This window comes from Penicillium mononematosum (assembly GCF_028829835.1).
Source record: "Penicillium mononematosum strain IBT 11891 chromosome Unknown utg000001l:1.0-4488741.0:1.0-4491989.0, whole genome shotgun sequence".
In the NCBI taxonomy this organism is placed as follows: domain Eukaryota; kingdom Fungi; phylum Ascomycota; class Eurotiomycetes; order Eurotiales; family Aspergillaceae; genus Penicillium; species Penicillium mononematosum.
The window spans coordinates 950,236-969,771 of NW_026643271.1; the positions used below are offsets into that span (position 1 = coordinate 950,236).

At 47.9% G+C, this 19,536-nt stretch overlaps 7 protein-coding genes across 7 annotated transcripts; 3 read left to right on the forward strand and 4 right to left on the reverse strand.

The window, feature by feature from the left end:
* Window positions 1-1,087: 1,087 nt before the first annotated feature.
* Window positions 1,088-2,511, reverse strand: N7519_000350 (glycosyltransferase family 2 protein; the record flags this gene model as incomplete). Its single annotated transcript, XM_057287129.1, has 2 exons — window positions 1,088-2,121; window positions 2,298-2,511. The coding sequence occupies 2 exons, from the start codon at window positions 2,509-2,511 to the stop codon at window positions 1,088-1,090; spliced, it is 1,248 nt and encodes a 415-aa protein (XP_057153212.1).
* Window positions 2,512-4,053: 1,542 nt separating this feature from the next.
* Window positions 4,054-5,062, reverse strand: N7519_000351 (uncharacterized protein; the record flags this gene model as incomplete). Its single annotated transcript, XM_057287130.1, has 2 exons — window positions 4,054-4,605; window positions 4,661-5,062. The coding sequence occupies 2 exons, from the start codon at window positions 5,060-5,062 to the stop codon at window positions 4,054-4,056; spliced, it is 954 nt and encodes a 317-aa protein (XP_057153213.1).
* A 640-nt stretch (window positions 5,063-5,702) lies between these two features.
* Window positions 5,703-6,470, forward strand: N7519_000352 (uncharacterized protein; the record flags this gene model as incomplete). The annotated part of the gene is made up of 2 exons (XM_057287131.1): window positions 5,703-6,112; window positions 6,233-6,470. Coding segments are annotated over 2 exons (648 nt in total), but the record flags the coding sequence as incomplete, so codon positions are not given.
* A 440-nt stretch (window positions 6,471-6,910) lies between these two features.
* N7519_000353 (uncharacterized protein) lies at window positions 6,911-7,857 on the reverse strand (the record flags this gene model as incomplete). Its single annotated transcript, XM_057287132.1, has 3 exons — window positions 6,911-7,546; window positions 7,617-7,804; window positions 7,851-7,857. The coding sequence occupies 3 exons, from the start codon at window positions 7,855-7,857 to the stop codon at window positions 6,911-6,913; spliced, it is 831 nt and encodes a 276-aa protein (XP_057153215.1).
* Window positions 7,858-10,042: 2,185 nt separating this feature from the next.
* N7519_000354 (NADH:flavin oxidoreductase/NADH oxidase) lies at window positions 10,043-11,370 on the forward strand (the record flags this gene model as incomplete). The annotated part of the gene is made up of 2 exons (XM_057287133.1): window positions 10,043-10,213; window positions 10,273-11,370. The coding sequence occupies 2 exons, from the start codon at window positions 10,043-10,045 to the stop codon at window positions 11,368-11,370; spliced, it is 1,269 nt and encodes a 422-aa protein (XP_057153216.1).
* A 2,305-nt stretch (window positions 11,371-13,675) lies between these two features.
* N7519_000355 (uncharacterized protein) lies at window positions 13,676-13,906 on the forward strand (the record flags this gene model as incomplete). Its single annotated transcript, XM_057287134.1, has 1 exon — window positions 13,676-13,906. The coding sequence occupies one exon, from the start codon at window positions 13,676-13,678 to the stop codon at window positions 13,904-13,906; it is 231 nt and encodes a 76-aa protein (XP_057153217.1).
* A 1,142-nt stretch (window positions 13,907-15,048) lies between these two features.
* N7519_000356 (Short-chain dehydrogenase/reductase SDR) lies at window positions 15,049-17,582 on the reverse strand (the record flags this gene model as incomplete). Its single annotated transcript, XM_057287135.1, has 7 exons — window positions 15,049-15,235; window positions 15,293-15,911; window positions 15,980-16,162; window positions 16,488-16,667; window positions 16,727-17,054; window positions 17,107-17,368; window positions 17,440-17,582. The coding sequence occupies 7 exons, from the start codon at window positions 17,580-17,582 to the stop codon at window positions 15,049-15,051; spliced, it is 1,902 nt and encodes a 633-aa protein (XP_057153218.1).
* Window positions 17,583-19,536: the final 1,954 nt, after the last annotated feature.

A 19,536-nucleotide genomic window follows, 5' to 3' on the forward strand; every position in this document is an offset into this window, starting at 1 on the left:
GGAGAAGATCGTCGCTCTGGAGGGATTTGATTGCTCTCAATTTTGAGGTTCGAATACGCACAGCTGCGAGGTTTAGCGGATGGCTCTATTTTTACCATATATTTGCGTATGGCTTTAATCCGAACTAGGTATTCAGGATGTCAGAAGTGTAGACACTTCAATGTTTGGTTGTAAGGCACTCATTTCTTCAACACCCTCGGTTATTCCCAGTTCCCAGTTCCCATCGAGAAGATCCATATGCATTCTACACTTGATAGTATAACTTATAGTTTTGCTGGAAGACTACATGACGCAAACCACCCAACACTTTTGCTACGGAATTTCTCCCACTGTCCCTACCAACGCCCTACGAAGTAGCCTAGGCAACCTTCAATGATCCACTCAGAAGGCGCAAACTCAAAGTTCCCCGGAAATTAGTCTGTTGCTCCTCATATTTGAGTTCTCGCTGAAATTGCCGTTGATAACATTCCCGAGGTCCAATGTAACGTGACTGCCGTCTCGTGACCTCTTTGCCCGATGTTTTGCGATATTTTCTTTGCCGTCTAACATAAAGCCAAGCCAAGTTCTATGATATCACAGCACCCACAAATGCCCCCAAAAGAACAATTGGCACCACAAACTAGCAACAGAGGCCAAGGAAAGACTTCCCAGAGCTAAGTTCCCCTTCAACCTCCCCTCGTGGGTATGATAGCCCCTCCCCTGTGGTAAGCAACCTCGAGTCTCTGGAGGGATAGATCGGAGGATTGAAAAGATGAGCAATGGGTACCCAATTATTTGCCGTCACCAAAAGGCACAAGTGCAGCAAAGGCGGCCAAGCAATTGTAGTGAGCAGATTGGAAATTGTCGATCCATCGGAGATAGCCGCCCAGACCGCAAAGAGTATAGCTCCAACAGTCGCAATAAAAAGACAAATGTTCAACAAAGCACCACTTTGCAGAGTATCTCTGTATGCCTTTTGGAATGACGAAATGGACGTGGTATTTTCACTCGAGTTGGCGGTGCTTCCGGTAACAAAGGATCCCTTTGGCTTGCTTCCGAACAGATGGAATCGTACAATGGCGTACAAATGGGCTGTTAACACACCAGGTTAGGATCGATCTTCAGGCTCATTGGACATGTAGAAACCCGCAAACTTACCAGTAGCAAGCCAACTATTCTCTGCATGTGCAAAAGGCACAAATGGAACACCCGCATGTGCACTGCGAGCCCAATCATATGCCCACGTAGCTGCAACATGCACGGTAGCCAGAACAACCTGAACCTTAACCTCCAACGCCGATCCAGCAGGAATAAACCCACCATCGGAGACAAGAAGAAAAGGCAGAGCAACAAAACCAACCGAATAGCTCACAAGTCCCGCCATAATAGACAATCCCCCAAAAGCAATCTCACAACGCAGATGCTCTGGAATCGCCTTGTTAACAGAAGGAAACAAAACCGAAACCTGCTGAGAGTGTCCAATATGCCACCGATTCCGCTGTTTAAGATGCCCAGCAAGCGAAGTAGGAACGAGCCCAAACTGCAAAACCTCCTGTACCTGCATCGTGCGCATCCCCAACCCTCGCAGAATCAACGACAGCTGCCAATCCTCCGAGAAAGAATAGATCGGATATCCACCTGCATCGAGAATCGCATCGCGACGGAAGACAGCACCCGATCCCGCATCTAGCGCGTGGCCGAGGAGATTGAGTTCCGCATTCTCGCACGTGTAGAAGTAAGCGCGCGACTGGGAGAGGGGATCGCCGCGGGGTAGGTTATAGAAATACTGTCGCGTGGTCAGTAATGCTGCCTTCGGGTCTGCGAGTAGATGTGGCAGCGTTGCGCGTAGAAATTCCGGCAGGAGGATGGAGTCTGCGTCGACGACTGTGCAGAACTCCGGTGGGTCTTCGGTTTGGAGGGAGAATAGGGCGTAGTTGAGGTTGCCTGCTTTGGCAAATGATTGTCCGGATTGCTTGCCGCGGGTGTGGTAGGATAAGTGTGGCCATCTCGTGGTGAGTTTTGCGATTGCGTCGTGCAGGTCATTTGAGGCTCCGTCGTCTAGAAGTCGGACTCGGAAGCGGGAGGTTGGGTAGTCTAGGCTACATGCTGCCCGGACTGTGTCGAGGATGATTTCGATTGGCTCTCCGCAGCATGTTACTAGCACGTCAACTCTGGGGAGGTTTTTATCGCTACGCAATCTCTTGCGGGGGGGTTTGGTGGGTTGGCTTTGCTGTTGCGGCTAGGGACAAGCGTTGGTGGTTCAGGGACATGTCTAACTGGGTCAGCGGTTGTTGGGTGCTCTTTATTGGGAGACTTACGAGCAAACAGTCCCTCAACTCCAAGCATTGTCCACATTTTCCATGTTTGCTCCGGCGTCATTAAGACAAAGAACAGCCGCACTGCAAAGTAGATGTAGGTGGTCCATATTACTGCTCGCGCTACATGGTGGAGATATTTCCGATACTTCTGTGCAAACAGAGTTCGATCATCAGGGGAAAGCTCATCGATGTCATAGACATTGTCAAGAAACATTAAAGCGAACTTGTTGCTGTTGAGTTGTGTGATGATCGTTCTGTTGCATATTATATCGATGGTGCGCTCTTCAACTTTTCAGAGATCCTCCTCGGGCTTTTAAAGAAATGTTTTCCCAAAATTAAGGGGTACTGTATTCAGGGCTATCTACCCCGTTTGCTTCTAGAATGTACTGTGTCTATTTATACTATCCTGAAGACGATTGACTATTACTGCCGAGAACCAATCAGCACCGTGGTTTCATCCATGTCCAGGTGGGTACGTTCAACGCTGAAATGATTATGTAAGCCGGTTCCGGCAAGGTTATCCATGGCCCGGGGATGCATTTTGCTTATTAATCAAGTCCGACAACCTTGGAAGATTGTCAAAAAACCATTGCGTATTTTAGATTTACCAGTACGCTCGCCATTACACCTGATTGCTATCAATTTATTCCGGAAAGTATTGTAGGCATTGGATTGACTCTTTAATTACTTCTGTTTGATCTTTGATGCATCTCTTTCGGTAAATGATTAACCCACAGTGCAGGTGACAGAAATGGGCAAGACGAAGCCCGGCGAGGATCATCCTGACACGCTTTAGGGTATTGCCAACCTTGCACGGCCAGGGCCGGCTAAAGGAATCCGAGCAGCTCGGGGTGCGGGTGTTAGAATTAAGCAAGACGAAGCTCGGCGAGGAGCATCCCGACACGCTTTTGAGTATGGCTAATCTCGCTTTCGCCTGGAAATCTTCAGCTCGAGAAGCCGAAGCCATAAATTTGCTACGAAACTGCTTGACCAAACAGAAGAAAATACTCGGTCTGAGCCATCCCACTACTTTGTCTAATTCTGAAACATTGTTAAAAATGGTAAAGGAGCGTTTGATATGACTGCATAGACACTTGAATATTATATATTTACATCGCAAAACATGCGCTCCGAACACAGAATAACGTATTTGAAAAACAAGACAAGGTTTTGAATCACTATGATAGTGCTGGAGAATAGACAAATATATGATTTCAAACTGTATTGCAGCGTCAATTAGGCAGTAAAAACCACTCTTAGGCTGAAGTGAGTCACACTGAGAATATAACCAAACGAAGTGTTTATTCATTGCGAAGCTTGAGCTATTTTTCAGTTACGGTGTTTAATGAGTTCAACATCCTGCAACTCGCCGGGTCCTAACGTGATCTGAACCCAGATTTCTGCCCATAGCCTGCTAATGCTCGCTTGTACATCTCCTTTGCCCCCTTCAGCTTGCGCTGATTGCAACAGAGGCTCCCAAGCCTGTGGACTGTTCGGAGAAAGGATAGATGATCGGGAGCCTGTAGATAACTGCAAGTATCGTAACCACAATCGCCGCAACCAGAAGCAATTACCCTATGTGCTTCTCCAGAGAGCGACGTATTGTGGCGATATCCGAAGATGAGCTTTAACTTCTGTATTATGAGAGATTGCTTGTGCTATAGCTAATCTTTGTGGTCCAAAAAAAGTTATTTGATATGTAGCTCTCAATGAGATATGTTGTGTGTCTTGGCAAATTCCTATTCGGCAGATCCCATTATGCACGACTATAACGACCTTGAGTTCTACAATATATATTGTAGATGAACACAACCGTCAGCCAGAGCGGCGAGCTAGTTGCAAGAAGGATTATAATGAACAATGACTTCTCCTCAACAGTTGGGTGAAATGCTCCGTCTTTGAGAATTTCGGCTCGTCGCCGATAGAATATATTTTCTTCTTCTCTCATCTGCATTTTGACTTCATTTATTCGAGCATATCCCAGTTCCTGCGACTTGATGAATCTTTGTTTTATCCTATCAAGTTTGTTATATTGCTGGCTGGACCGCATGGCGATATCTCGCTCCTTTCTTTGTTGTTTTCTGATGAGGGCGGTTTCATAATCATCCTTTTGCTTTCGTCGGCCTTCTTCGGTTGCCTTACGCTTTGGGTGTCGGTGGAGCACCTGTCTTTGTTCGAGATCATGATCGCGTAGGACTCGGCCACGAAAAGATAGCAGTGATCCTGCATTAAGCGGAACCATGACTGTCAGTGGTCCCTTCGCTTCCATGTATGTTTTGCAGATATGATGACAGGGACACCAGGAAACCTTTTCGTCAATATATTAGTAGATTATCAGGACGTGTATCAAAATCAAAGCAAACCTGATATATTCCACGATCCGAGGCTGCCCCCCTAATGGCGAATTCAAGCATGTCACTTAGACTCTCTTTAGTGTTTTCAAGATCATCCAATCTGTCATTTCGCATGTTATGGTGTGCCATAAAATTCCTAATAACTTTTGATTTTCTCAACAGTCGGCGGAAGAGTCTTAATTCGTCTTCACTCATCATTTTGGCGAGGTATCCATCAGGTTCCCTCAATTGAGGACGGAGAATGCCGATGATAGCGGGCAGGTCAGCAGCCTGATGACATCGATATCCTGTCGTATTCAAGCCCTCCTCATCGATCAGCTCACAAAGAATATAGCCCAGGAATTCAAGCTCATCGGTCCAAGCCGTTAATCGTGCTTGAGTTTCAAAGTAGGTCACTGCGCATACTGCCATCTTGATAGACAAATTATGGCACAGTATAATAAATTTTTGCGAAATCGATGCTTGTATTTATGGAAGTTCAGATGGGTAGGGCTTTTGCCTTGTAGGCTATGCGCCTATCATGACTTTAGGTTTGGCTTACATCTTGATGACGTCGACGATTGCGAAGGAGCCCCTTCGATGAGAAATGGCTGGACCTCTCGATAGCAATAGAATCCAAATCCATTTGCTGGTACAGCAGAATTCGAAAATTACCTCCCCATACACATGCCGTCTTTCCCAGCGCCCCACAGTAATCACGCTAAACTGGATTCGGTCAAGACCAGTCCCACCATGTTGTCTTCGATGTATCTCTGGTAGACTACCAAACTTGCTGTAATTACAGGTTCCGGCATTGGGAAGATCACACCTACCGAAGCGCCCGGTAGCAAATCAGACACATTTCCAGGCACTTATACTTTGTTTGTAGGCCTTTAGCCCCCTAGCATTTCAAATAACCGTAATCTGTGAGCAGTGTCTATTTCCGGAAATTGGTGTCACCGCCTACTGTTCCAGGATTTCTCCGCTCATAATGCCAAGACGCGCTAGGGCGCGCTAGTCCATATTAAGGAAGTCATCGGAATATTGATATTTCAATATTTACCAATACAAGTCCTTACTCACGATAATCGTGGCCCGTCTATACCGGCTTGGCAAGCAGCTTCTACTCCGCATATCCATTAACTATATAGAGGTTAATTCGTCCAGTATCGACAAACGAGGAAAATCGTCCGTCACCAAAAGGATGCTCGGTGTACGAGACGCTGAGCTTGACGCTAAACAGGCTTCCGGTCAGCAATCAATCTGGCGGGATGTTTACAGAATTATGGGATCTCCAGAGCCTCCATGCCGCCACGAAGGACAATACTGCTGGCAGGACCCGGACGGAAAGACGCACTGTAAAACGTGCAACAAGGAGGAGTTATTGGGTCTCATGATAACATCCCTGAAAGCCTTCGCGAACAGCTTTATGCTGAGGAGAATCAGAGTCTCGAAAGACAGAAGAGGAGCTCGAAAATCTCTGTAAGCGGATTGACATGTCCTTCACGTCCTCCCAGCTCAGTCATCCCAAGTTTCAGTTCCCACCGGTTCTGAACTTACGAAGCCCGCTTCTCAGCAAACTGAATCACTTGGTATCCCTAGGCTTCTTCATAAAGCGGTCGAGGAATATGCTATCTGGCATGAGTTACGAGTGGGCAGTGAGCCCCTTAATGATAATATTCAGAAAGCCCGCGATGTGGCCCTTGAAAATTGCCTCGATCTTGAGCAGATCCACGATGATCAATATCCTGAATTTTTCGTCAAGCAAGGCGTGAAAGCGGGGGCAGCGCGACGTTTTGTTAGTGACATTAGCGATTGGGTGAAGCAAGAGGCACGATAGTCACTTTACGCGCTTGTGCACCTGTCTCCACTGCTTGGCAACCCGAGGAACGGAACCGAATTTCTGATGTGTTGGGAGGGGTTGACCTGTGCACGGACTGCATTTCAGATTCAGGCATGGTACAAAGTGCGACTTTGGAACCTATCCTTGCAGACAGGCTACGGTCGTAGCTGTTATTGCATTCTATCTGGAAACACTGATGACCCTTTCAACCCCTAGTCACATGATAAGCTGGCCTGATAGAATTGGAATGTATAAGTTCTGTACTGTATGCCACTACCATCAAACACTGAGCAAGACACTAGAAAGTTACACCACGCGAATCCAGCAAAAATGTCGATCTGATTGGCATCTCATAGATAATCATCTTATATCTCGCATCTCGCAACTGTTTCACCACGGACACCAGGTGCTCTCCCCCGAGCGTTGGTCCGACAAGGCTAAGCCCAACCTGCAGGTGCTAAGGCCATATGACTTCCTTTGCCGTTAAATGTCTTGGATTTGGAGAGCTGTATACGGTTCTTCACTTCCATTTCTACTTTCCTTGCCCATCGTCGAGTCATTCGGCCATCATACTTTTGCCATAACTTGGGTAAAAATTGGACGTCCTGCGCACAGTATTGTCGAATTTCATCTGAAAGGGGTCGAGTGTTGAAAACTTCGTAAGAGCCACCACATTCAGGTGCAAACATTTCTCTTCCTTTGTGTTTGAAAGCTTTCCAACTCGCTCTTTCATCCGCAGTCATTCCAGCATCGTTTTCTATGCATTTACCTAGTCCATTCACGCGTCTTTTCGAGAACCTGCGCGTTGCAAGCTCCATTAACTGAAGATCTTGCACGCCTGATAGTTCAATCTGATAGTGGCTGAAAAGAGCATCTGAATCGTTGCGGACGTCGAAAAACACCTTAGGAATAGAAGGCGACTCAAGGATAGCCCGAAGTGTAGTTCCGCTCGGTGCAGGATAAGAAAACGCTTTATCCTTCAGGCCGTATATGTCAATCAAGAATGTTGATCTTTTCGGGAGGACAAAAATTTGCAGAATCGAGATTGTTCCATGTCGAGAGAGGTAGACGCCCTCGAGGTCGATATACAAAGAGGGGGGGTTTTGTCGGCAGATCAGTCAAATCGCTTATCATCTCAGCCACCCCTGCACAAGTATCGATAAAAGTAACAGAAGCCTTGTCTTCCAACGCTGAGTTTTGGAAAGCCGCCGTTAGCGATGTCAAGGCATCTTGATCAAGATTCGCCGATACTGCATGTGGTGCTTGAGACTGCTCGGTGGTCGGTATCGGTTTCAATACCATTAAACTTTCGACGGAAGCCGCAGTGATAGCTTTCAATGTCAGCGTATATTATTTTCCGTAACAAAATCAACTCACCCGACATGTTGAGGACAAAGGCGTTCGAGTGAAGGATCTGAGAGTAGTAAAGATGGAACACGCAGTAATGTCACCGGGAGCAGCTACTAGTCAAAAAGTGGGAATGCGAAGATTTTATGTCCAAGGCTACAGATACGAGGCAACCTTGCAGGTGAACGAGCGATATCTTGATTTAGATTATTTCCTTCCACTCGCGGACACTTTATTGGTCATTTTGCATTCTCTGCTCCTAATTGAACTATTTTATTCCGCGTTATACAAGTCAAAGAGTCTAGACCAAGTAGCTTGCGACAAAATGTCTCAATCAAATACTATGGGAAAGAAAATAGCCAATTATGGATATACACGTACTTGCTTCGATGGTCCATGTCCGGAGGGAGTCCTGTACTTGATAACACACAGAAGCCGCTGTGTACTTTGTTCTTGTTGCCACGTATGGCCTGCAGAACGTGTCGCTCCCTCATTTGTGCCATTCGATCTTCCACATGTACGCCGCTCCAAAAGTAATGAGCTGTTATTTGTTATGCATCTGGTGACCATGAGATAATTAAATCCAACCGCACCTGCTTGACGAATAATGTTTTCAAATTCAAGCGGTCCCGGCCTGCCCGTAAGCCGTAATATCGGGTAAGTAGCGAGAACAGAAGACAAACCAGATTCGGTGAAGCGCAGATGATCTGAGAGCGCAAGTATCAGGTCAGGGCCTGGAGAGCTGGATGAAGCCCCAGGAATCGGATATGGCCACTTTCTATAATGTTCATGTTATGGCGCAGAAATGTTATTTCCCAGCAACGACAATCGCTGTGGTGTAGTTAGTGTACGTTGATAGACATTGATTCTAGGGTTCACTTGCTCATACAGTATTTCTGGAAATCAGTGTCACCACCTACCCTCTTTGATTGATTTTCTGGCCCCATGCCGAAATCATACCACAGTGCCGGGAACCTTCACTCCTGCGGGAGTCTTTACTCCTGCGGGAGCCTTCAGTCCTGCGGGGGCCTTCAGTCTCGCGGGAACCTACACTCCTACGGGAACCTATATCCTGCGGGAGTTTTACTCCTACGGGAGCCTATATCCTACGGGAACCTATAACATGCGGCCTGTGACGATCTAAGGAGGTTTCTACTAGACTTTCCCGCCTTAGGGTTTTCGGCCGAATAGTTTCTACTAAAGATTTCCGCCTTAGTTGTTATTTGTATATAATAGGACCCTATATATAAAGGATCTCCGATTAGAGGATCCTATCTTCCTTTCCCTTTACTTCTCTATACTTAGTATTCTCGTTAAAATACGCTCTTTTTCTTAAGGAACTAGCTAGTAATATAATACTAAGAATAGGCTAGAGGCCGAAATTCTAATCTCTCCACTTAAAACCTCAATTGCCGAGCCGAAGACCAGAATTTCCAAACTTCAACCTAAATGTCCAATGTCTACGTCGAGGACCTGAATCTTGAAACTCTAACATCATCATGAATGTCCTAAATGAATCAATGAAATCATACAACCCGCCCCGACCACAGCCAATACCGGTGCTTCTTCCTCCTGCAAACGCCAGCATGGAGACTTTTGAATGAACTCAACCCTCAACCCCGGTCACAGTTGTTCGATGTCCCTTTGTCACGGACCGTCTGATTAGGAAGCAATATGGCGATCATGTTGACCGCCTCAAGTGTGGGTGAATCGCACAGGGATAGCATGTTGTACCTTAGAAGAATACCAACCATCGAACGATGTTGTACACAAGTATCCCATTGTGGAGTCATTCATATCCACACTATCACTTGCACACTCAATGTTCCTAGGAGTAGAAATAAGCTTAAACTGCAGAGTTTGGGTGCAGCCGGAGACATTACATAATCTTCCTATGTGCCGAGGACGGAAGATCCCGATGGCAAATCGGGACCGAATTCAACCGGGTGGATCTCATTCGGCGACTTTTTGCAATTTTTTATAGGAGAGATTATCGTTTCGCTGCCCTGACAAATGGAACCATATGGCTAAACTGCGGGATATTGGATTCCGTGAATATTTCGTGATTTGTTCGCCTCCAGAATCAGACAGTAGTCCCATATCAAAAATTTTCGATGATAAATCAATCTTCCCCACTGGAGATCAGTATATAACTCAGTCCTACCCCTGTAAAATGGAATCACTCACGCTTATAATAATATACATACCTGAACACCACCAAAATGACCTGGCCTGACGTCTCCGTTAAGCCCGCCGAGGGCATCTCATACTTCACCCCTGCCCAGAGCCCCCCGGCAGGCACAGCTCGCGATCCTCAAACGAGCGGAAAGCCCATTCCCAAGCTATTCAAGCCTCTCACCATCAGAGGAGTGACTTTCCAAAACCGCCTTGGTGTATGTAATTCCCCCCATAGGTATCTTGCATAAACACATAGCTAACAATAACCCTCCAGCTGGCTCCTATGTGCCAATACAGTGCCGAAGATGGCCACATGACCGCCTGGCACATGGCGCACTACGGCGCCATTGCCCAGCGCGGACCGGGAAACATGATCATCGAAGCAACGGGTGTCGTCCCCGAAGGCCGTATCACTCCCGGCTGCCTAGGTCTCTGGAAGGACTCGCAGATCGCGCCTCTGAAGCAGGTCGTTGAGTTTGCGCACAGCCAAGGCCAGAAAATCGGTATCCAGCTCGCACACGCCGGCCGCAAGGCGTCCACCGTGGCCCCCTGGCTTGGCGGTGTTGTCGCTAACAACTCTGTCGGCGGCTGGACCGATAACGTCAAGGCTCCCAGCGCCATTCCCTTCGCTGAGGGCGACCCTATCCCCATTGCCATGACCCAGGACGATATCGCCGAGGTCAAGACCGCTTGGGTTGCTGCTGTTAAGCGTGCTATTGCTGCTGGCTGTGATTTCATCGAGATCCACAATGCTCACGGTTACCTTCTCTCGTCGTTCCTAAGCGCCTCTTCTAACAAGCGTACTGATAACTACGGTGGCAGCTTCGAGAACCGTATTCGTCTATCTTTGGAGATCGCTCAGTTGACCCGTGACGCTGTCGGTGATAATGTGCCCGTCTTCCTGCGTGTGTCGGCTACCGACTGGCTCGAGAACAGCATGCCGGATGAGAAGGGCTGGAAGCTTGAGGACACTATTGAGTTCGCTCGTGCTCTTGCCGCGCAGGGCTGTGTCGATCTGATCGATATCAGTACTGGTGGTGTGCATTCTGCTCAGAAGGTTACCTCTGGCCCTGCTTTCCAGGTCCCTTACGCTGCTGCTGTCAAGAAGGCTGTTGGAGATAAGATGCTTGTTGCTGCTGTTGGTATGATCAACAACGGAAACTTGGGAGAGAAGATTCTGAACGAGGATGACCTTGATGTTATTCTTGTTGGTCGTGCCTTCCAGCGTGATACCGGTCTCGCTTGGCAGTTTGCGAAGGACTTGGATGTTGAGATCGCCATGGCGGGACAGATTCGCTGGGGTTTCACCAGCTTCCGCAATGCGTCCGAGTATATTCAGCCTAACTCTATGAAGGCTTCCATTTTTGATTAGATTTAGATACACCCACTGTTGACCGGCATGTGGCCGGCCTGCATTGCATTATATAGACTTCTTGTTTAGACGATGAAAACAACGAGAATCGATATGCCGTTTCTGCTTGAGACCGGTGATTGGCTTCAGCCCCCTCCATTAGCTATTCCTAGTTCAGATGAATGTATCTTGTTAATATATCGGTGTCAGGTCATTGCAGTGTTGAAATAGCTGGCAGCTTCAGCTTATCTTTGGAGGGTTGGCCACGCACAATGAAACAGGAGTGCTTGTCCCAATAGCAGTTCGAACCGTGCGGCCAATCACTGACGGTCCACTACCACGCAAAAGGGGGAAACGTGTCTGTCATGTAGGCAAGAGTTGCATTCAACTCTGGCGCAGCGGCAATCTATGAAAAAGTACCTAGATAAGTAACAAACAGACAGATAAGAATCAAAATAAAGAGGACAGACGTACCTGTAACTGGTTCAGGTCCAGGTATCGCGATGGACAGTGGAGAACCCAGAAAAGTACAGTCTGTATCCGCAGAGGTGAAGGTTGAGAGCGCCCATAAGGGTCCTCAAAGGAAGCATAGAAGGGTTCTCTGAGTGGTCCAGGGGGTCTCAAGGGAGGTCCCTCCTAAGCTCCTCGAGCGGTCCTCTAAGACGTCCGCCTCACATGCTTCGTGCCATTCACAGCCTTAACTGGACCGCGTCAAAGACCCATAACCTGGACCTGGGGGGGAAGGATGGAAGAGAAAAAAAAGAAGAGAGAGAAATGGGGGGTGAAGGGGGTATTTATATTTTTCCAGTGAAGGCAGGAAGGAACTGAGGTCGACGAGGTCCTGACAGAAAGGGAAGGATGATGTCTGAGGGCTCACGTGGGTCGCACCTGCCTTTTAGCTTTGGAGAGCTATAAGATGATTCCTGATTGCTTTTCACACCGATGGGAATAGCTTCGTCTTCTCACCTGCCTATTCTAAGAGTACGGACACACTCCTGTAGTTGTCGTGTCCTTTCTGATGTCTTCTTTCTTGTCCTCGAAATCATCTTGATGCCGAGAACATCTTGGAATTTGTAGAGAGTAAATAAAGGTTCCAGGTTCTGGGATTCCACTTGCTTGTGCGATCCCTTTGTCCTCCTAAGTAGGGTGCTCCATTCATCCTCGGTTGCCATGTTAAACGACCGCATATGAGGCGAGTCGTATGGAGCTGGGCTGCCGCTTATGAATCGAGCTAACAGCGCCCTTTGATGGCGATAAAAAAGACTGATGAATTCAAAGAGAGAAGAATGGTAGCACGGTAGAGAGAGGCCATACCCTGAATCTGGGTACAGAGAGCAGAGAGGAGAGAGAAGGATTGATTCTCTAACAGGAATGAGCTAACATGGCTAGTGGAAACGGTGGAAGCCTGACAAACCTGACACCGGTAGATAGCCTGTCTCAACGAAATCCCCAGGGAGACGAACCTTGGAAGCCAACATATAGCAAGTTTACTAAGTTCATTCGCGTCCTACTGATCATTCTCGTATTGGTGGTAAGTTGTGCAATGGATCCTTCAATTACGTACTGCCCTGTCAAACTTAACACGGAAGGCTACTTTGAAAAGAATCATTGAAAAGGACATGATTGAATTTTGACTAATCTAAGAACGAACTATGCTTGGCTAGTGTTCTGTCTCGCTGAGACCTGATGACATTCGGAGCTCCAGTTGTATGACCCCTTCAGCGTACATCGAAAACCAGTTATATGGTTCTCAACGGACGCTGAAGAGGCCATAAAACTACAGATCTGAATAACCACTGGGGTCATCACCGAGGTGAGGCGGTACGTGATCCACCGTCCAGGCAGCAGCTATGGCCTCAACAAAAAAAACCCCCCCTGAAATGATCCAGGGGACATAAAAAAAAAAAAGGATGTGGCATCACTACCTCACTGAACACTCGCCTGGAGGTAGAGTACCCCTCAAAGGGAGGTCCAGTTTAGCAGATCTGCACGTACCCGCCGGGCTTTCAGCAAAGGGTTGCGACCCGCGATGCATCAGCCTCGTGCTAGGGTTTCTCACTCGGTTCCTGAAGCGCTGGGCTAGGACCCAGGTCCAGACAAGTTCCAGGGTTTCACTCGAATTACTCGCAGGTGTAAACCTTGACTCTCACCGTGCTCGCTTGGGCATCGGAAACACATTCATGAAGTTTCGCAAGTGGTTCCATAAGGGGCAGGTTGCGGCTACTCCTCTGGTATCTCGACGTTGCTACTCCAACAAAGCGAAGGAAAGGTTGTCATTGCTTCAACTTGGGATCGGATGGTTCGGCACAAAGAACATCCTCAACAGATGCCGGCAAGTCTGAACCAGGCATGGCCTGGTCCTCTGCATGCCTTCCATCCTACAGCCCTGCCGGAAATCCTGCTGTCCAGACGATGGGACCTGCAGGTTTTGCCAGTCAAGACTGCTGACGTCGTCGCGATGGCCTCACAAATCAAGAATCCTTTCGCATCCGCTCTGACCAACAATTCCAGTGGATTGGGACTCAGGGCTGCCCTGAGTCCGCTCCACAACCTCTAACCGATGCTTGGATCGGAGACTCTTTCATGTACTAGACGAATCTGATCACATGCAAATCACTTGAATCATCAAAGAAACAGCTTCGAATTTCCTCCCTAATCACGCTGTATCTCGAGCGAGCGTCCACCACAGGCGTGCTGTAGGGACGTCACGAGAAGCGGCAACCGGAGAGTAGCTCAAGGCAATGCAACTCAGACGAAAATATCTCATAATAGGTACCAACCCTACAAGAGAGGTCTAGGATCTCACCACTGATGCAACACCTCGCGGATCCCAAGCTAAGTGCGAGGTTTCTCGGTGTGCATTTCGGTCGGGACCTTTCGACAATTGCCGAAATTAATCATTCCCAGCAGATAGACAGGGCCCGTCTTACTGGCTGGTCAATCATAATGACGACAGTAGAACTCTATAGGCACGATCACTGATCATGAGACAAGGAAAACCACATAGAAATCCCAACAGGTCCACCACGGGCAGAGATATTCCAGTGAGCCTCGGTATTACCGAGAGATCAAGGAAGTACCTTTGGTGGACGAACCATGGTGCTGGGTGAGAGAACTCCTTCCCCTGTGCAGGTGCCAAAGAGCCGAAGGAAAAACTCAAGGACCTCACTGCTTGCTGAGACCAGGCCAAGCAGGCACGGTTGGGAGAACTCTGGAGGAAGGAAAGAGGGAGGAGGGGATTGGGAGGATATTTATATCCGCCCGGGGATGCGTTCCAAGGTTAGCGCCCGGGCGTTTGTGGATTACCTAATCATTGCCCCACTCCAGTCCGTCCCGACGCGTCCAACCTGACTTTTAGGGCTTTCTTTCCCTTCTGTCCTGTCACATTCAGCGTCATTTTGATGCTTCCAATATGTTTTTCTGTGCCCGTTCTTTTAGACATACCTGATAAGCCCCTTAATTCCTTAATCCGTAGACTTCCGACCTCAAGTTCCACAAAAATATCGATTCACAGATGGATGGATCACCAGGCCTTGGACTGTATGTTAAGAATACTACCTTGAAATCATATCACGGAGTCTGGAATGGTCCAAGAGGATATTGTAGGTAACTAGGCAGGTAATTGAGTTTATATATCATGATTTGTTTCGTTTTTCTGCCCTAGGTCTTTTAGATTGCTAAGGACACATGCCATCAACTTCAGATCTGCGGTTTATACAGCATAGCTCCTTTCAGAACAATCCTTAGGGTTTCGGTGTCCGGAAGGGACCTTAGCACCACAGCTCGGCGGGGATTTGCAAATTGTTCCGACTTTAGCGGACCGTCTGGCGTTAAGGGGTCAATAATGTTAGCGCATTGTTTCACCTTCAAACGAGGAACAATTGCTCTAGCGGAAAATCACCTTGTTCACAGAACTCAGTTTCTGACGATCTGAGCAGCTCACGGCAAAACCTCCTTCCCCATCCAATCCCAACACCTCCCTCTCCCTCCTGTAGCCTCCGGTGACAAACCCACAAGCATCTCCAACAGCCTGTCGGCCGCATCGCCCGGCTCTAGCATTTCCCTCGTTTCCCAATACTCCTTGGTAAAATCCGTGTGCACAGTCCCAGGATGCAGCGCTACCGCAATTGCCCTCTGCGCACTCTTCGCACGCAGATGTAAATCAAAGGTCTTGGTCAATTGGAATACAGCTGCCTTACTTGCACGGTAGGAATACCATCCGCCCAATGCATTGTCGGATATTGAGCCGACTCGAGCGGCCATCATCGCATAGATGGCATGTGAGGGCAGCCTCAGCTGCCCTGGGGAGTTGATTGCAGAGCTGGACTGTGTTGCCGGAAATCCTGGTGAGGATTTCAATGGGATGAATTGGGAGAGGTGCTTCATCAGCAGCAACGGGCCGAGAGAGTTGACTTTGAAGCTGTCCAGCGCATTGGCAGCATCGATTTTACTGGGTGATTTCTCAGCATGCAAAATACCGGGGATTGTCAATCCTAGCCTGAGCGATGTATTGGGATATTTCTGGCGGATTGTGTCTGCCATTGCTGATATTGTAGACTCATCTAGGGAGTTGTTTAGCCTTGTAACGTCAAGAGGAATATATTTCCAGGAATTGAGTTGCTTCTTTTACCAGTTACATCAACTTGGAGGATGCGGAGTCGCTCCTCTGCATCTTTGGGCATACCCCTGCTTGACAGCAATCGTTGTTGTAGTTCATCGCAGTTCTTGCGGGCTGTTGCAATCACAGGGAGCTCGGTTCGAGTTAGGAGCTGCTGTGCGAAGGCGAACCCCAATCCTCGCGAGGCAGGGGTTACTAAGGCAAAACCATGAGCTGCTGGTAACATGATGCATTTGCTGAGCCAGTATATGTTTATTTTTCAAGTAGTAAGACATGGTGGGAGACAATTACAACGTGGAGTTGCTGATGTTCGGCTTTAATATGACGTCAGAAAGCATTCCATTTAAGCTTCGATCTGATCTCTTGAGCTTTTCCACATTGTTAGGTTACTTCAAGGCAATTTGGAACAATAGGCGACCTGTCTACACTCAATAATTATGAGGTACTTGTTGTAGATTGACTTTTTATCTCCCAAACCCCTCAATCATAACCAATCTACCTCAAGTCTTTCCCTCCAGACCAATAAAGAAGTCCCTGCCAAACTCGTCACTGCTATCATTGAAGCGAAGCTTCTTGTTGATTTTCTCGATCTTCTTCATATCTTCCGGGCTTAGCTTGAAGTCCCCTTCCAGATTGGCTCTGATCCTCATGGGTGTTTTAGACTTCGGTAGCACCGAGTGGCCCTGAGTGACTCCCCAAGCTGCCAAATCACACTGCAGTAAGCATCATACAAGCTAAACTCAGGCAGACCACACTTACCAAGAACGACCTGAGCGGGAGTTTTGTTATACTGCTCCCCTATCTCCGCCAACACAGGCTCCCCGAGCAGCTTCACAGGCCCGCTCTTCTCACCGTACAGAGCGTTCTGGTTTCCAAAAGGCGAGTAGTGCTCGACATGTATGCCATTGTTACGATGCCAGTCCGTGAAATCATGCTGCTGCAGCCAAGGGTGACATTCCATCTGATGCATAGCGGGAACGATGGAAGTATTCTTGAGCAGGTGCTCCATCTCAGTCTTGTTGAAGTTCGAGACACCGATCGCCCTCACCTTGCCTGTTTTCAGGAGATGTTCCATTGCTCTGTACGTCTGCCTTGGTGTCAGTGCGCTTCAATTCATAGGCCAAGAGATGGGAACATACGTCGACGATGTCGATATTCTCCTGGACCAGCTTCCCATTTTCCTTCGGAAAGAGGTCATCGCCTCTTTTCCAGGCCACAGGCCAGTGAATCAGGAACATATCAACATAGTCCGTTCCCAGGTTGTCCAGGGATTCCTGCAGAGCAGGTGCCACATCGTCCGGGTGATGCTTGTTGTTCCATAGCTTAGTCGTGATGAAGATTTCTTCGCGTGGGACGCCACTTTTCCTAACACCATTGCCGACAGCCTGCTCGGTTCCGTAACTAGTATACATACAGTCAGTATGGTGCGCTGAGCCCGTCGCTCGCCTCGGTCAGGAAGCAAGGCTACTCACACGCGCGCAGTGTCTACGTGACGGTATCCTGCCTTGAGTGCCTCCGCTACGGCATCTTCCTGTTCACTCGGATCCTGCCAGGTGCCGAAGCCAATGGCTGGGATCTCGGCTCCGGTGTTCAACTTGAATGTTGTGGAGGACATATTAACTGATTGATTGATTGGCTTCAAGAATGATCCAACAGCTAGTGTCCAGCTCTAGTTCATACATACCTAAAGCACATCGAAAGACCGACAAGACTATCAATGACACGTCAACCTGACATATGTGGCCCGGGATTGTCCAGGTTGATGACGCAAAGGTGACATGCTTCGAATCGCATTGATAAGTGCAGAATACAAAGTCGAGGAGTATGCTTCTTCAGCTAGCGAGCTTGAGCCTTTTCCAGCCGGCAGCTTGTTTTTCCCTCTATGGCAATAAGCTCCTGGGTCTTGGGTGTGCTAACACTATAGCCGTGGGTGCTGGTCAGCTTCGTTTGATGCCAGGCCTTATACTAACTCCAGGGACAAGCTCAACATCAACAGGCTTCACCGCTAAGGGCTAGACAGAAATCATGCGGACGGTCATCTCGTGTTTGTGACGACGCTGCCTGGTCTTGTCATCGGATTTGCTGTTGATGCATCCTCACAATCAACTCCACGCTACGCTACGAAGCACTTTAGGGTGATGTTCACCGAGCACCCTTTTCCGAGCGCCTCACACTTGCATACTGAGGATTTCCGCGCAATTGGCCCTGTTTTTTGGATGTTGACATCATGAGCTTCTCCTGGGGTCTTCCCAAGGTTGGCCCAGCAGTTTGTTATGGTTGCTGAGTCCAAGCTCTTCAGCTTCTCGCAGGCAATCGTTGTGTCAGTCTATCGATATCTGATTGGCAACACAACCCACCGTACTAGCATGAAGCTTCTTGGAAGACACTAGCTGGAAACACTGCCAAGGAGATCAGATCATCTCCACCGTCGCAGTAGTATGTATTGTTGCATTTCGTATCTCGTATCTCCAACCATCCCTTTTCTGTCGGTGAGACTGGTCATTCCACATGAGGATACAGTTCCCTTCACCATACCCACTCCAACTCTCGGCCCAGGTATTTCGCCGATGTTTGATGCCAAGACAAACAACGCCAAAGGTCTCACGCGTCTACCGTAGTTTACCGCTTTAGTTTATATAGCGAGCTCCACCCGCAAATTTTTTTCTTCCCTTCTGTATCGCTTGGAATTCTCCAGCTCCCACTTTACTTTTCTTTTTTTCTTCTCAGCCTGGACTGTGTCCAATGATGGCACACACTCCAGCTGTTCTCAATGCCTGAGGTTGATCCCAGCGCTGCGAGTAATGCTCAGTTTAATTTTTTCCAAAAGGTAAGGAGAAACTTTTTTTTTCTTTCTCAATCCCAGACCCCCGGGGATGATTATATTATAGACATGCAAAGGCATTCCTCAAGCAGAAGATCCATGTTGAATCTGTCATTCTTTTAAGTTTCAGCCTTGTCTGACCCATCACAACAACATTATTACTTTTACAAGCCATTCATTGAGTGATCTTTGACTAACAATCTCTCGCTCAGGTAAATCACACTTGAATTCAATCCCATCCCTCCATCGCGGCTGTTGCCTAGCATGAAGAAATCTTGAACGAACGGGCGGACATAACGTACCCATCTCCCTGCATCCAATAAAACCAGAGCGTACAAACTCTGTGGGTGTATGGGAAGTGGATTACTTGTTGAGAATTCGTCACCTGAACCATTGCCCTTGTCACGATTATTTCATGTCGCATCGACAAGTTGAGACCAGCATTTCTAACAGAAATTCTAGGTAATTCATCACTCGTCTCTCTGCCCTTCCTCAACATGGTCATACCTATCATGATGAATGTGTTATTCACACTGTTGGACTTGGACCTTGTGTCCGGGAATGAACATTTATACAAAAATCTGATTTAATGAGGTATGTGTCTGCTATCGATCAGATAAACTGTATTTCATGCTGACTGACTTGAAGCCTGACTTAGTTGCCATGTCTTGATTTCGCTTTTGACTCATGCTTTTTGCTTGAATGCCATCGCTGACTCGACATAAGTGGACACATAGGAATACCCACA